At 42.2% G+C, this 16,010-nt stretch overlaps 1 protein-coding gene across 2 annotated transcripts in view; it reads left to right on the top strand.

Moving 5' to 3' along the window:
• The window catches only part of arfgef3 (ARFGEF family member 3), a 53,171-nt gene that overhangs the window by 10,374 nt on the left and 26,787 nt on the right, over positions 1–16,010 (top strand). Inside the window, exons 6-19 of one of the 2 annotated variants that reach the window (XM_051380039.1) lie at positions 3,569–3,685; positions 4,120–4,165; positions 5,618–5,702; positions 5,963–6,067; positions 6,437–6,561; positions 7,209–7,456; positions 7,760–7,872; positions 8,133–8,265; positions 8,392–9,005; positions 9,305–9,657; positions 11,490–11,656; positions 11,959–12,124; positions 12,538–12,645; positions 14,247–14,462. In XM_051380039.1, coding sequence (XP_051235999.1) covers positions 3,569–3,685; positions 4,120–4,165; positions 5,618–5,702; positions 5,963–6,067; positions 6,437–6,561; positions 7,209–7,456; positions 7,760–7,872; positions 8,133–8,265; positions 8,392–9,005; positions 9,305–9,657; positions 11,490–11,656; positions 11,959–12,124; positions 12,538–12,645; positions 14,247–14,462 — 2,596 coding nt within the window. The remainder of the gene's footprint in view (positions 1–3,568; positions 3,686–4,119; positions 4,166–5,617; positions 5,703–5,962; positions 6,068–6,436; positions 6,562–7,208; positions 7,457–7,759; positions 7,873–8,132; positions 8,266–8,391; positions 9,006–9,304; positions 9,658–11,489; positions 11,657–11,958; positions 12,125–12,537; positions 12,646–14,246; positions 14,463–16,010) is intronic. The other variant, XM_051380044.1, reaches the window with a different exon arrangement.

Genomic DNA, 16,010 nt, shown 5'->3' on the forward strand with positions numbered 1-16,010 from the left:
TGAATCATATATAACTGCATCTCTCAATTGTAGCTTTGTCATATAAATTGGAATACTTTGAATTTGAATATATTTATTTATTAATTGAGTATCTAATGCCCACCATATGTAGGCTTGAAAGATGGGTCTGTACAGTAAGTTTGTAACTTGTTTCTTTGTGTTCTTTGTGTTACAGTGGATTTTAGAGCAAAAAAATCGAATTCAAAACATCCATAAAAACTTCTGAAATTACTCCTGCAGCATAATCCCCCCCCATCATTGGTCTATTTGTTCAGTATGTTATAAAAAATTGTTTCTTTGTGCAAAAACTCTCTATAACTGCTAGTGAGCGGATCCTGCAGCAGGAATGGTTTCAACAGTTTCCATGGTCGTTTTGATGCTTTTTTTCACCATTAAATTTGATCACATTATAATTCAAGCTGACTATGCAAAGGGATGTGTTACAGACTTTCATAGCCATCTTTCAAGACTGCATGGGGTCAGTAGGCTGTGTGAAGATTTTTGAGTATTCATAATTCCCTTGAACAGGACACCTTACTAAAAGCATTATGTAACAATGGACCTGGAAGTGCTCTACCTGAGCAGATATATAATGAACTAAAAATGTCATCTGAGTCATCAGTGTGCAGACCTGCCCACGCTGTTATGCCCAAACTCATATACTGTGTTACAAATTTCTGAGCGCTATCTGTAGTGTTTTCCTGTAACATCACTCCTCTCAGCAGCAGCAGCAGCAGCAGCTCCTGTACCCAGGTGTCCATTAACAGCTCATAAAAACCTGGTCAACATGTTGTGTTAATGGGCTCCGAGCCGCCAGGGCTGGCCATCTGGTGTGTGTGTTTCTGTTTGTGTTGGGTCATAACTCAGGGTGACTGGAGATGTTGTCAGCACCACTCCATTATCAGTAACATACAAACAGTGAGGCTCAGTACAGGTTCCTAATGCAGCGCTGAGGGATTTATTCACCGGGAGCTGGAAGTTAATTCTTTTTATACAATCATATCCGTTACATAAGCACAAAGGAGAAACTACAGTGGCTGCGAAACTAATGAAAAACGAAAAGGCCCTATCTAGAGCCAGTGTTTGTTTTGTCTGTTATGGGCTACTGTAGAAACATGGCAACTCAAAATGGCAGCCTCCATGGAAGAGGAGCAGCCCCAAGTAGATAAAAGCAGCTTATGTTAATGCATTTAAAACACAATTCTTATTTTCAGGTGATAATATACTTGTGAAAACATGAACATTATATTCAATTTCTGTCAATAGATCGTCATAAATGTTACACACTGGATCAATAACTAATTACTAACTAATATGTTTTTTCACTCTAATTATATTACTAAAATTTTACCAAAATGCAAAGCTGAAAAGTTGCATTGTGCAACATTTTAGGTGCTAGTTCATCGAAACTGGTTTGTAGCTCACAAGCTCACTTGTTCATGTTTAGCAAGCAGCAGATTCTCTGTAAGGACAAGCTGTTGTTTTACTGTTCTGTTCTACACCTGTTAGCCTGCACCACCTGGAGAGTAGTAAAATATAGCAGCAACAGTTTAGAACTGCAGATGTATGACATTTTCACCACCTACAGGCAAAGAAATTGTTACGGCTGCAGGTTTTTCTTTTCCCATCATCTTTTTGTCTGTTTCTCAATTTACATGTTTTACATTATCTCTTAGCTAAAATGTAACAGATTTTGTAGCTTAAAATGTAAAATATTAAACCTCATTGAGGCTATTTAAACACTGAACTGAGGCTATTAAAAAATAAAACTGTATAGTTGATTGCTTGCAAGTGGTGTTTGCAAGTGTTCAAACTGCTGGAGCAAGGAGAAGTTTTAATTTAAGGAGCAGCCTCTTACAGTCTTGTCCATCTCACACAGCTCATACTCACTGCGGCTGGAAGGCCTAATGATGCAGGATGTATTGATTCTTCATTGATTAGGCACAGGTGGTGAACAACATCCCTGCGGCTTTCAAGACTTAAAATGTGGATATAATTAGCAGAGATGGTCTTTGTTTGAAGCTGTATATGAGACTGGGCCTGTAAGCTCTCAGCCTCTTTCTCAGAGGATAGAACAGATTGTTGGTGAATTAAATCTGGCTTGCACTTTCATTGCTGACTGGTGCGCTAAGCATTTGTGGTGTTGAACAATCACTCTTGGACTTTAACTGGACTGGGCCACATGATTGTTACACAGAACCATCTGGAAACTCTTTGTTGGAAATAGAAAATACTCTGCAAGTGGATGAACCATCTGTCTATCACTGTCTATCATGAGTGAACTCTTAAACGCTCCATTTCTGATATAACTGATGCTAGCCACTGGTACCACTGTAATGCATAGATTGAAGCCTGGCAAGATGGATTCTAGCCAAATATTTACAAAACCATCTAAAATTAAAAGTATACTTGCATTTCACTTCTCATCAGAATGAAATATTCCAATTTACAGTCATTGTTATGAGTAAACCTTGACCTCAGTGAACCAGTGTTAGTGGTTCAGCAGAAAGCTCTGCGTGAGAATAGAGTAGGCTGTAGAGTAGAGTAAAGCTTTAATGTCCCTGAGGGGAAATTTGGCTTGCAGACAACAGTCAATAGTAAATACAACAATTAATAAAAATGGCAATCCATACAGTATATACATACCTGTACAAATAAGCACACAGGTTGACACCAATGTCATTGTTGTCACTTGTCACTAACTGTGAAATGGGCTGCTATGGCTGCCATGTAACATTAATCCTTGGGGACAAATGCGCCACTAGAACTTCCACTAAAGGTTTAGTTTTTTGCCACTGACATGAAGGACAGAAACAAATACTCACTAAAGCGGTCATTGTTATTCTTTCCACTGTTCGGTCAAAATATATCTTGAATTTACTGACGTAGATGATAAAAACAGCCGTTTCAGTCACCGGCTGTAGATGGAAGGACTCACATGCACTAACATGCACACACAGCCAGACCGGCTTTGTAAACAAAGCAGAGAAAGGCTGCGATAGCAACACAGGCAAAGGGAGTGTGATGTCATTCTCTACTCAGGAGGCCATGACTCCACGTGGCTAATAGCTGTTTGCTTCTATATTAATGTTTTAAATCTCCTTATCCACCTATAACCTGTGTGTTGCTCAGCTCCTGACTGACTGCTGTTTTACCTTCTACTCTGTGACCTTCTAATCTTGCTGGAAGATTTTTAACACACTGACAATACATCCCCATGCCCCCTCTCTCTCATTGGTCTGGTCACCATGGTAATCTCTGACGCCATGGAAACCTCCAATAAATCTCCCTGATAGTTCAGTGTCTGGCTGCAATGCTTTCTTGGGACTGTGAGTCATGACCTCTCTGTTTGTTTCTCTTTGTGACTCAGACAAAAGATCACACACTGACTGTGTGTGTGTGTGTGTGTGTGTGTGTGTGTGTGTGTGTGTGTGTGTGTGTGTGTGTGTGTGTGTGTGTGTGTGTGTGTGTGTGTGTGTGTGTGTGTGTGTGTGTGTGTGTGTGTGTGTGTGTGTGGGGGGGGGGGGGGGGGGGGGGGGGGGGGGGGGGGGGGGGTGTGTGTTTTTAGGTGTGTGTCGAGACCTACGTGTCCAGCTGCCACCAGCGCAGCATTAACACAGCGGTCAGAGCCACGCTGAGCCAGATACTGGGAGACCTGACGCTACAGCTGCGACACAGACAAGAGGTCACACTCTCATGCAAAACACACAGTACAGCAGTAACATACATGCACACACACACACACACACAAACATATACAGTAATGAATAGTTGAGAAATGAATTAGACAATCAACAGACATTCTCTTTTCCAGCTCCTCAAATTTAAGGATTTGTTGCTTATGTCTGTTTTATATTGATGTTAATTGTCCCCCAAAAAAACAAAAGGTCTGCATGAAATGAGTCAAACAATTTGAAGATGTCTCTTTGTGGTCTGTTAAATTGTCTTGGGCATATTTCATAATCCTTGCGTATAGATTTTTTTTTCATAAAGATAGAAAAAAAACTGGCACATATTAACACTCTTTGTCACACACACTATCAGAGTTGTATTGCTGCAAAACCTTAAAAAAAGACACACTCACAGTAACCACACCTCCTGCTGTGTTCTCCTCCGCAGGGTGCAGATGGAGACGAGGTGACTGCACTGCCACTGCACAGAAGAGGTACATCATTATTTGTCATTACTCTCTTCATCAACTCTAGTGCAGTAATCACCTCTATTATATAATCATGCATGTGATCATACTGTAAACGGGTGTGAATGCTGAAAGCACGTCAAAATATCCTGCTTAATTAGGAGAGAGGGGCTTCAATTCCGATTTTTTGAAATCCTTCATACTTTCTGGAGAATTTCGGGTTTTATGTCAATTTGTTTCCCCTTTCATCCTAATGGGAAAATGCTCAGAATTTATTTTTCATGAATTTTCAACTCTTCATTTTTCATTAATACTTTCAGCTACAAACTCAATTTCAAACTCACAAACATCAAACATTTTAGGTATCATTCAACTTTAAAATCCCATTAAACCTTTTAAAATAATAAACGTTTTTTAAAACAGATGGAACAATGGAATCCAATTCCATTCTATCACCATGGCATCCTTTAATTGCAGTTGGGAGCAGACAGCTGATTGAGATGACCTAATTAACAGAGATTGACAGACATGCACAGACAGACAGTCAGGCAGACAGACAGGCAGAACGATAGACAGAGACAGACTTAGCTCACTAGGTAGAGCTGTGGTCATGTAGTCAGAAGGTTCATGGTTTAAACCCTGACTCCCCAGCTGATGGTTAGCTAATCAAGGCTAGGTAATTAACTAGATAAAGGAGTAAGTGGCAGGGTAATTGAGTAAAGGGCTAAGTAATGGAGTAAATGGCTGATGGTTCAAACCCCAACTCCTCCAGCAAATGGCTAGGTTACTGAGACAAGTAATCGGGTAATACAGTATGCTTACTGGAATTTTGATCTCTGGTAAAGTTGAGATAATTCTAAGATGGCTACCATAAGAGGATAAACCCCTTTGACTTAGATAACATGATCTCTGCAGTTTTATTCTTTCCAGAATGTGTTGTTTTCTCAACTGCTGTGAAGTGAGAAGTAAAGCTTCATGAAGCCACTAGTGTCTGAGGACTTTTAATCTTCTTTAGTGTGCAGTATAAACTGGTTTATAGCTGGTATAAAGCCACTGTAATCACCTATCTGCAGGTAGTAAGAAACACCTTCACAGAGAGACTGACAGGACTTCTTTATGATACTGTACAGTCCACACACACACACACACACACACACACACACACACACACACACACACACACACACACACACACACACACACACAGTTTAGATGGATGTCTCTACAGATCCGAACAGGTCCACAGAGAATCTATTGATGTATTTTATTTATGACTAAGAAACAGGGAGGTGAGAGAGAGAAGTTTCTAATCACTTCATGTACATATTGAATAAAGATAAAGTATGTGCTGTGATCTAACCTTGTTAATGTGTGTGTGTGTGTGTGTGTGTGTGTGTGTGTGTGTGTGTGTGTGTGTGTGTGTGTGTGTGTGTGTGTGTGTGTGTGTGTGTGTGTGTGTGTGTGTGTGTGTGTGTGCAGATATTTCTCCGACAAGCCAGGCTCTGTGTGAAGATGTGGTGACTGTTCTGACAGTTTTCTGTGAAAAGCTGGAGTCAGTGGACAGGTAACGCTGCAGTTTTTCATTATTTGATGTAATATTCTTTCCTTTAGCCACAGCCCTCTAGTTACTCTGCCACAATCCTGTCAATAATGGGTGTGAAAACCAAGCAAAAACAGGGTTTAAAGGGTTCAAGAGCAGCTACTTTCACCTGTTAAATAGAGCAAAACATGATTAAATGTCATTGGCACAGACTCCTGATAAGAGTGGACAGAGGCCAGTTGACTTCTGACCTCTGTATAACGTTGTGTCTTTTCACCTTCCAGTGGTAACCAGCTCCTGCAGCTCCTCTATCTGGAGTGCATTCTCTCCATGCTCAGCAGCTGTCCACCCACAATGCACCTGTCCAGAGGTTTTACTGACCTTGTATGGTAAGATGATTAATACTATAATCCTGCACGTTTGCCACCAAACAGCCGTTTTGATTTGGCACATCAGTGGCTGAGAGGTTGCCAAGAAAAACATGATTAATAAAAAATGATTTATTCTGTTCATTCTGCCTTAGGTACTGATGTGCATCTATACCAAACCATTTAATACCTTAGAACAAAAGCATAAATTAAAGACTCTCGGACAAAAAAATGTTGTTGATGTTTTTTAGGAGCTCTTTGTCCAGTTAATAATTTGTGATGTCAGTTTCATGGTTTCCTTTTCAAAATCTCTCAACTCACCTTATTGTAATTTATGGTATTCTAATGTATTCATAATCCTACAAACAATATTGATATTCCTTCTACCAGGAAGCAGTTGTGTCCATCCCTCGTGGCAATCATGGGAAATCCTGTCAACGATAAAACAATCACTTCCCACCATGGCTACATGGGGGCGCCAGACCGAGATCGACTCTCAGACAGGCTCAGTCTAGGTAAATGGATTTACCAGAGAAACCGCTGGTCATCACAATTTATTTACATTTGTACAAAGCACGTGAGGGCTTGTTTGAGTCTTTTGGAGTGAAAATGAGGAGTCCAAACTCCAGACATCAAGAAATGAACAACTTTTGAAAGTTTGCTCGTTGTAATTTATTTGGCTGTGACAGAAACTTGTCAAGTAGGCCACTGTTCTCCATCTGCCAAAGGTATGAAACTGTTCCCCACATCCCATATTTTTATCATTATATCAGTGTGCTGTTGCGGCACTGATTGGCCAATTTGTCATCCTCCTAGAGCTCGAGATAACATATAACTAGACGCAGTTAGATCATGTCGACATTATTATAGTTGCTATGGAACAAGCCTATTTATCTAATTAGAGATTCAATCATTAAATGGGTCCATTATGTAAAAACTTTTTTTTGTCTTGAAACATCCCAGTGCTTGGACGCAGAGACCATATTTATTATTTATCTTCCTGCTAGCAGTCACTTTGATGGTGTCTCCTTCAAAATAGACATTAAAGATAATTATGCGTAGCTGAAGATGAATTTACATTCTGACTCAGGCCTATTTCTGGTATTCTTTCTTTTTATCAACATGCTTTTAATGGTTGAGTCTCCTTCCTTTCCTCTGTCAGGAATCAGCCAGGAGGTGGATTCCTCCAGTGGAGGGGTATCCGATCAAGGCAGAGGGTCCGGCTGTTCCTCCAGCGCCCCCGCCAGGATCGCACCAGTAGTGCGGACTGTGTGTTACATTGCTGCGGAGCTTGTGCGTCTGGTCAGCTGCGTGGAGTCAATGAAACCGGTGCTGCAGTCACTCTACCACAGGATCCTGCTGTACCCGCCCCCTCAGCACCGCACTGAGGCCATCCGAATCATGAAGGAGGTGGGGGGAGACATTATTGCTGACCTTTTCCAACAGCATATTGTAACTTTTCAGATTGATTTTGAAACATCATGCCGCCAATGATTTCCTTTCCTCTTTATTGAATTACGTGTAAGTAATTCATCATAGTTGATCTTTAGTCAGCCATGTTGTTATCTGTACACAAAAAAAGATTCAGTCAGGTGATAACCATGTGTGACATTTGACATTACATGATGACTAAATATGTTTCTGGAAATGATATATCAAATGAATTTGGAGTGCATGAAGTGATCTGTTTCTCTGTGTGTGTGTGTGGGCTAGATTCTAGGTAGTCCCCAGCGGCTGTACGACCTCGCCGGTCCATGCGTGGCTGAGCCTGAAACCAGGAAGCGCTCCTTCTCAAAGAGGAAGTCTCACCTGGACCTGCTTAAACTGTTAGTTTGACTTCTCTCACTTTGATCTTTGTTTGAGTTGTTAGAATATGCTGTTAATGCTATCACATGTTTTTCTCAAATAAGACACAATACTTGTTCCCTCATAATTAATTTAGTGATCTGACAATAAAGAGCACAGATCATGATCCAAGTGTTTCACCAAGTAATTCAGTAACGAACCAAAATATTTTTTTTTCTAAGAGCAGGCAAAGCAGTTAAGATATAATGTATGTTTGTATGTTTCTCGCTTCTTCTGGAAGAGTGATGGACGGGATGACAGAGGCCTGTATGAAGGGAGGCATCGAGGCGTGTTACTCTTCTGTCTCCTGTGCCTGCGCTCTCCTCGGGGCGCTGGATGAGATGTCGCAAGGCCGCGGCATCCAGCCAGAGCAGGTACGCTCCTGAAACAGGATGCGATGGAGGGGTCAGATGTAACGTGGTCGAAATCTGTGTAGTGCCCCTTTATTCACTGAAAGCATGATTTTACTATAAAACAGTAACATAGCTGCTGTTTCTCAGGCTCTGCTTCTCCTCAGACGACTGGACGACCTGAAAGATGGTACAGAATCAACACGTGAGTCCATGGAGATCAACGAGGCCGACTTCAGGTGGCAGAGACACATCCTGTCCTCTGAGCAGGCTCCCTATGACCCCTGCTCGTCTTCCTCCAACATGGCCACCACCGGGGCCACCGAGCGCAGCCCTGACATTAGCATTAGCATCACGACTGAAACGGGACAAACCACCCTGGATCTGGAGGTGGGGGAGGTGGGCCTAGGTCACACCACACCTGAGGAGTGTGGGGAGGACGCACGCCTCCCCTCACCCTCATCCTGTGGCGGCCAGGAGGGGACCAAACAGGAGCCGAGCCTTGAGCCGGGCCAGGGAATCCAACCGGAGGAGGGAGGAGGTCCAGTGGAGGTCGAGGGAAGAGGAGAGAAACAAAGAGCGGCAGGGGGTGGTGGAGGAGTAGGGGGGGGAGAGAGAGGAGGTGTGGTACCTCCAGATGTGGTGCAGCGAAGTCATGCCCTGGTCTACCCCGACATCACCAACTTCCTGTCTGTGGAGTCCAGGACCAGGTCGCACCATGGAGCAGGGTCGCGATACAGCGAGAGCAACTTCAGGTACTTCAGGTTTGTGTGCGTATGTATACGGGCAAAGCTTGAAACTGTCTCATGAAGAAGAAGTGCTTCATCAACCTCTTTTGAATTAGATTTTAGAACATTATAGTTTGTCAGTTCAGTTCACGTAACTGAGGAGAACTTTGAAATAAGATTTCAAAGATAACGTAAGAATGACCTTTCTCAGGCAGGTTCAAATGTGACACCAACTCAACCCAATGGCTGCCTGTAATTTCTTACAGTATGCTTTGAAAATGGTCAACAGCATGATGATGATATAATTATATATTGTATATCTGTTGGTCCATCAGCATGGAAGAGCAGGACCTGTCGAGGACAGAGTTTGACTCATGTGACCAGTATTCCATGGCTGCTGAGAAAGACTCTGGGCGCTCCGACGTGTCTGACATCGGCTCTGACAACGTCTCACTGGCTGACGAGGAGCAGCAGACCCCTCGCGACTGCCCGGGCCATCGCTCCCTGCGCACCGCCGCCCTGTCCCTCAAATTTCTCCGCAACCAGGAGGCCGACCAGCAGAGTGCCAGGCTGTTCGTCCAGTCGCTCGCAGCACTGCTTCCCCGACTGCTGGGGTTGGCCACCACCACAGACGTGGACCTGTCGCTACAGAACTTCTCCTCAACCTTCTGCTCCGGACTGCAGGCTGGTGAGGGAGTGCTTAGGGTTGCTTCTTCATTGTGTTGATGTGACGTGTTTGAAAATTGGGAAGAGCATGTGATTGTGTGTGTGTGTGTGTGTGTGTGTGTGTGTGTGTGTGTGTGTGTGTGTGTGTGTGTGTGTGTGTGTGTGTGTGTGTGTGTGTGTGTGTGTGTGTGTGTGTGTGTGTGTTAGCTAAACAAACACAGGTATTTGCTGAGGGTGGAGTGATCTGTGAGCCAGCCTCTTCCTTTTATTAATCAGCTCTGTTCACAGTAAACGTCTCTACTGTCCAAAATGAGATATAAGTAAAGTAAATACATCATACTGTTGGGACACTCTGGGATATAGGGTAAGTAAAGTGAGCAATAAAATAGAGTAGATAAAAAAATTTTAATAAGTGATCCACGAAACAACGCTTAATCCTTCGGGGCAATTGTGCATTGTCAAGATATGTCCACTAAAAGTGCTTGTTTTTGCCACAGAGGCTCAGATGGTTATGCTAAGTGTTTTATTATTGAACAGACCCCTACAGAGATAGACCTTTTGTTGAACCAGAAACAGCCATTATGTTGTTCTGTTCGAAGCCGAATTGTTTGTGTTGTTGTGTGACTTTGGTGTTTTAAAGCATTAATTCAAGCTCACCAACACAGAAACATGGAGGCAAAGGGTCCAGGTTGAAAATACTGAAGTTTCCCTTTTAAGAAATTGCCAATTGAACCGTAGTCTGAATGTACATACTAATGTGTAAACCGTATATTCTCTTCATCACTTTAGAACAGGAACCATTTAGTACAATGTTTTGCCTTCGCGGCACAACCCTTAATCCATCAGTAAAAACACTGAGCCTGCTGGGAGTTTTTTTTCAGCAGAGCAAATTAGGAATGAAATGAAACTCTACGGTTAACTGACTTAATGAATTTGGTGGAGGCTGTAAATCCCCAGAGTCAGTTTCTGATTATAACACTTGACTTATCATCAGCTAACAGATTGTATCTCACTGTCTCCTCTCACCTTCACACTCATTTCCTCTGTCCTCTCTTTGTCTCACCCCACTCTCTTTTTACTAACTTTCTACTCTTTCTGCCTCTCTTTTCCTTTCTTTCTCTTTAAAATAGCTTAACATAGCTCCCTCCTCCTCTTCCTCTACACCTTTGCTCACACCCACTCCCCCTTGGGTCCGAATCATTTTCCTCCTTCATTCCTCCCCCTCATTCGGCCGTCCATATATCTGTCTCCCTCTCTCTCTTTCTGTCTGTTTTCTCTCCTCTCTCTTTCCCTCCCTACTCTCTGTCCCTCTCCTCCTCTTTTCTTTCACTCTCCCTCCCTTACGCACCAGTTTTCTCTCTTTCACCACCGCTTTGTTCTTCTCTCGACCCTCTTTATTTCCTTCTCTCCCTCCATTCACCTCCCTGCGTCTCTCTCGTTCTCAGATCTAATAAGCTTTAATGCCATGAGCGATGGTGTTTGTTATTACCAAAGTTTTGTCTCTCTCTTTTTCCTACTTCTTTTATTATTCCCTCTTCCTCCCTCCCTCTCTTTCTTTCTTTCTTTCTTTCTTTCTTTCTTTCTTTCTTTCTTTCTTTCTTTCTTTCTTTCTTTCTTTCTTGTTATTGAAGACAAGAAGGAACCATATTAAGCTGACTAACATGCTAATGCTTTTAGGGGGGTGTGGTGCATTGAAGTATTGTGGACAACAGTACTGGTGCTTCATTCTTTATGTCCTTTCTGTTGTGTGGTGGGTTTCTTTTTGCTGAGGTATCTCTTTTCATTGTTTAATTAAATAAATGTGTGTAATGAGCACTGGCAATAAAGGGGAGTTTTAACTTGAGCTCTCTTCAGGTGGGATCCACTCTCCAGGTTTCGAGACAGGTGACACTCTGAGCTGTCAGTCTCTGATGAACGCAGATGGTCTCTACCTGGTGTCGTACTACGCTCTGCTGCTCAACCTCAAACTTTGCTGCTGCGACTACTACAGACGGCGAACCCTCGCACCCATCCTCAGCCTGGTGAGCAGAGCGCTAGTTACTCCCACAGTTTGCAAAACACACACACACACACACACACACACACACACACTAAACTATGACAGGGTTTATAATGGAGTATTGGCAGTAGAAGTGAAAAAAAAGTGTACTCGACAAGATGAAAAGAAATGACATGGAATAGTAGATTGGAAGTCTGACCAGCCTTCTTCTGGAGTGGAGCAAAATCAGAAAAAATATTGGAAATAAAACGGAAGTATAGAATTAGATGTGATGTATTTGACTAGATGGAATAGATTTTGATGTGTGGTGTGTGTGTTTTGCAGAAGGAGTTTGTGCGTCTGATCCAGAGCAGTGGAGTCCTTGTGGTTCTGTCTCAGGCCTGGATCGAGGAGCTCTACCACCAGGTGTTAGAGCGCAACCTGCTGGCTGAGGCTGGGTACTGGGGCTCACCGGAAGATCACATACTGCCGCTCATCACCATGCTGACAGGTACACACACACAATCACCTGAAAAATATAGCCCTTTCCGTGTGGGGTAAATTTACTCATATCAGGAACTGACTAACTGATTTGAGCCAAGTTCTTAAAACTCTTCAAAGAAAAGCTCTAGGAATAATTTCTACTTAAGTCTCTGTCACTTTTACCTTGAATAGCATTAAAGAATGACAAAAAATATTTGAAAATCTTTCGAATCCTTGTGTGTTTTTTTTATAGCTACACTAAATTACCAGTATTTACACAGACTAATGTCAGTGTTGGTCAGCAAACTCCGGAAATGGCAGATTCCCAGCTGATTGAGATCACAGACATCCTCTGTAATGATCACAACAATTGACGACTTCTTCTTATCGTCTCATTCTTTCCCCTCTGTCCTCCCCTCCCCTCCCCTCCTCCTCTCTCAGATATAGACGGTCTGGGCAGCAGTGCGATTGGAGGTCAGCTGATCAGGAGGGCATCGAGCCGATCACCACTCAGCTGTGACAAGGCCGGCAGTGACACTGTGATGGCAGGTCAGTCCCTCATTACTATAAAACTGCCCCAAAGCCTCAGAAATATGATGGATTAATTGATGGATTGGTTCACCCATTTATTCAATGAATTATTTGTTAGTTCCACATCACTATAATAAAATCTGTGACATTTTGTGCCATAATGTGTAGATTTGTTTCTTATTTAGTCGTGAAAAGACTGATACTGAGAAGGGAACGGATATTTAATTCTCTTCAGTCAGCGGTGGTGTTTTATTGCAGGTCAAACCCTCAAAGATTTTTCATGTTTGGAGTTTTTTTGGTTTTTCATCCGAGCCTCTAAATCATCCCAGCTCAACCCTTCAGCGTTCACTCACCTTGAAACTGCTGCTGAACTGCTGCTGTGTTAATAAGTTGAAAATGCTCCACCGGTTGTGGGCAGAAAGGTGAAGCATCTTGGAAAAGTGCTGCATGGTCAAGGGCTCCAACCTTTTTTTTGTAGTGCCTTGAGGACATAGCACTCCCAATAAATAGATGAATGTTATTCATATTATTCTGACTTCAGTCTGATTTGCTGATTCATTGGGTGATTTGAAGTTGTTTAATAGAATGAATAATTAATTCAGCAAACAAGTCATGTTTTTGTTAAAGGTCGAGTCAGTCACATTTAGGAAGATCTATTGGCAAAAAGTGGAATATAATATTTATATGTATATGTATAGGTTTTCATTAATATATAATAACCTGAAAATATGAATTGCTGCTTTTTGTTACTTTAGAATGCTGTTTTGGCTACTTTACGTAACTTCTGATATTTTTCTAAACCTAAGAAAGTTTTTTTTGTGTGCCTAAATCAAACCAGACTGCGACCAATTCTTGAGGGTCCAGAAATTACAGGAGAGGGGTGCCTACAGCGTGATATTTTTAAGTGGAGGGCTACTGACCAAGCAGCAGCATTTGATGAGTTGGGATTGAAAATGTGTTGTGCCAATGAATTCATCATCATAATAAATTAATGAACGAACACATAACAAAACAATGAACGAACACATAACAAAACAATACAAACTTTAAAATTGTTCAGGTCAGGTCAGTGATTATGTCCTGGTGTAACTGAAAAACATGAGGGAAAAGAAAAGGGTTTGGAGGAGGGAGAGAGAGAGAGAGAGAGAGAGAGAGAGAGAGAGAGAGAGAGAGAGAGAGAGAGAGAGAGAGAGAGAGAGAGAGAGAGAGAGAGAGAGAGAGAGAGAGAGAGAGAGAGAGAGAGAGAGAGAGAGTCAGGTACCACCTGAGCTCCTTCTGCATCCCTGTGGAGGACAAAGGATTGGTCAGAATTTCCATGGTAACTGCTGCTGAGTCACCCCTGTTGACAGTAATATTCTTTTTTTGTGTGTATACACAACACTAATGCTCCTGCTTGACTTGTCCACGTCATCGGTTACTGTAGCCAGCTGCTGTGTAGACGCTCAATAACAGACTGTTTTTGCTTTGCTTTGCTGATATAATCGTAATGAATGTCAAGAGCGGAAAAATACAGTGTCTGATCTGTTGCATCCTTTGATACAACATATTGTTGTTTTCTCCCATCAGCTACATTAGCATTCATTTATTTTTTCTGCTCCTTACTCCTTCGTGTTTTTCAGGGGCTGTGTTCTCCCGCTTCATCCTAACCGGCGTGTGGAAGAACCTGATCGATGTGCTGTCCACGCCGCTGACGGGCCGCATGGCGGGCAGCTCCAAGGGCCTGGCCTTCATCCTGGGAGCTGAGGGGGTCAAAGAGCAGAGCCAGAGGGAGAGAGACACCATCTGTCTGAGTTTAGACGGCCTACGCAAAGCTGCTGCTCTCAGCTGCGCCTTGGGTGGGTGAAACATGTCTCGTGTGTCTATATTAATAAGAAACATGAGATGCATTGCTCATCCCTGCAGGAAATCCTCTGTTCTCCTCCCCTTTAACACTGAGAGGCCTTCAGTAGAATCAACCTGCCTTGATACAACATCCCACAGTTATAACGACAGCTTTGTAATAATTGGAATCCAATCAATCAGAATAATTTTTGAATTTGGGCTCTAAAAAGGTACTTTTGGATTATGATAAAGGTCCACCCATGCAGGTGTTATCACTTGTTTTAGCTGATTTGACCTCTAAGACGTGTTTGGGTGTGCCACAGATTGTAGCTGATGACACTTCCTTCACCTTCCTGAAGGTTTTGTTAAGTCAGGGAAGTTTAAAATACAACCTCTTCCCAAAACAACCCTAATCATATGCTCATTATTAAGGAGTTTCACATTCACAGCACCTTGGCACCTTGCACATTCAGCTGTTGAGTTATGTCACATACTGCTTCCTGTAATTGCATAAGATTAGACAGCACATACATTTATATGATATTTTTTCTGCATTATACAGCAGCCATGTTTCCAGATAGTAGTGGATGAGTGAGCAGTTAGCACTGGGGCAAGCCTTTATTGTTCATTTTGAATCCACGCTCACTGGTTTAATAGGACAAACCCTCCACATGAATGCACAGACGCGGGTGGAGTGCAGAGGGCCAGAGAGCCCTGTTGTTATTCTTATGGACATTATACGTTAACGACCACACAGATGAAATGCAGATGCCAGTGCCCTTTGACAGTTTTAAAATGAACTTTGCAGTGTGCAAATATGCGGAACATCAATCAGCTCTATCTTGATCATACTGAAATATTAGGAATAACTAATTGTGAAAAAATAAGATACTGCACTGTATGTAAGTTTTTTTAAGTCATATAGCAGTTTGGGGCTGATACCTTTTGTTACACAGATTTAGTGCAAAGTTTAACCATTTATGAAACCATAGAAAAATGTATGTTGTGATTTGCTATCAATAACTGTAAGAGTTGTGTTTTCATGATGATTGGATGGTGATTACTTCTGCTCTGGAAATTACTCAAAAATCCCTTTCTTTTCAGTATAGTAGGAAAAGAAATACATCATCTGAATGCCCTAGGTCTCTAGTTTATGGTTGTGTTGTTTCATGAGGCTGTCATTATCCTAGAGGTAACAAAATGTAATTTAATACAATGAGGTCAACATTCAAAAAAAGGTCTCTCTACAATCCAATGGCTAGTATGGGGACTAACATCATCACACATGAATCCACATGGTGTCAGCCTTCCAGTCATACCCATTTTATACAGTTCCAATGCTGTTAGGCATCCCAGTATGGAAAAATATTCAAATACACTTCTGTTGCCCCAAACTGCATGGGATTAGCATAAAGTGGGCATGTCTGTAAAGGGGAGACTCATGGGTACCCACAGAACCCATATTTCATTATATTCACTTTAAAATTGAGCCTGCAGCGTCTGAAGCACAGTAATGTTGGCCGAGGACGTATTAGTGCCTGAGGAGTTCAAATTTAACAAGT

This window comes from Dicentrarchus labrax, unplaced genomic scaffold (assembly GCF_905237075.1).
Source record: "Dicentrarchus labrax unplaced genomic scaffold, dlabrax2021, whole genome shotgun sequence".
In the NCBI taxonomy this organism is placed as follows: Eukaryota; Metazoa; Chordata; class Actinopteri; family Moronidae; genus Dicentrarchus; species Dicentrarchus labrax.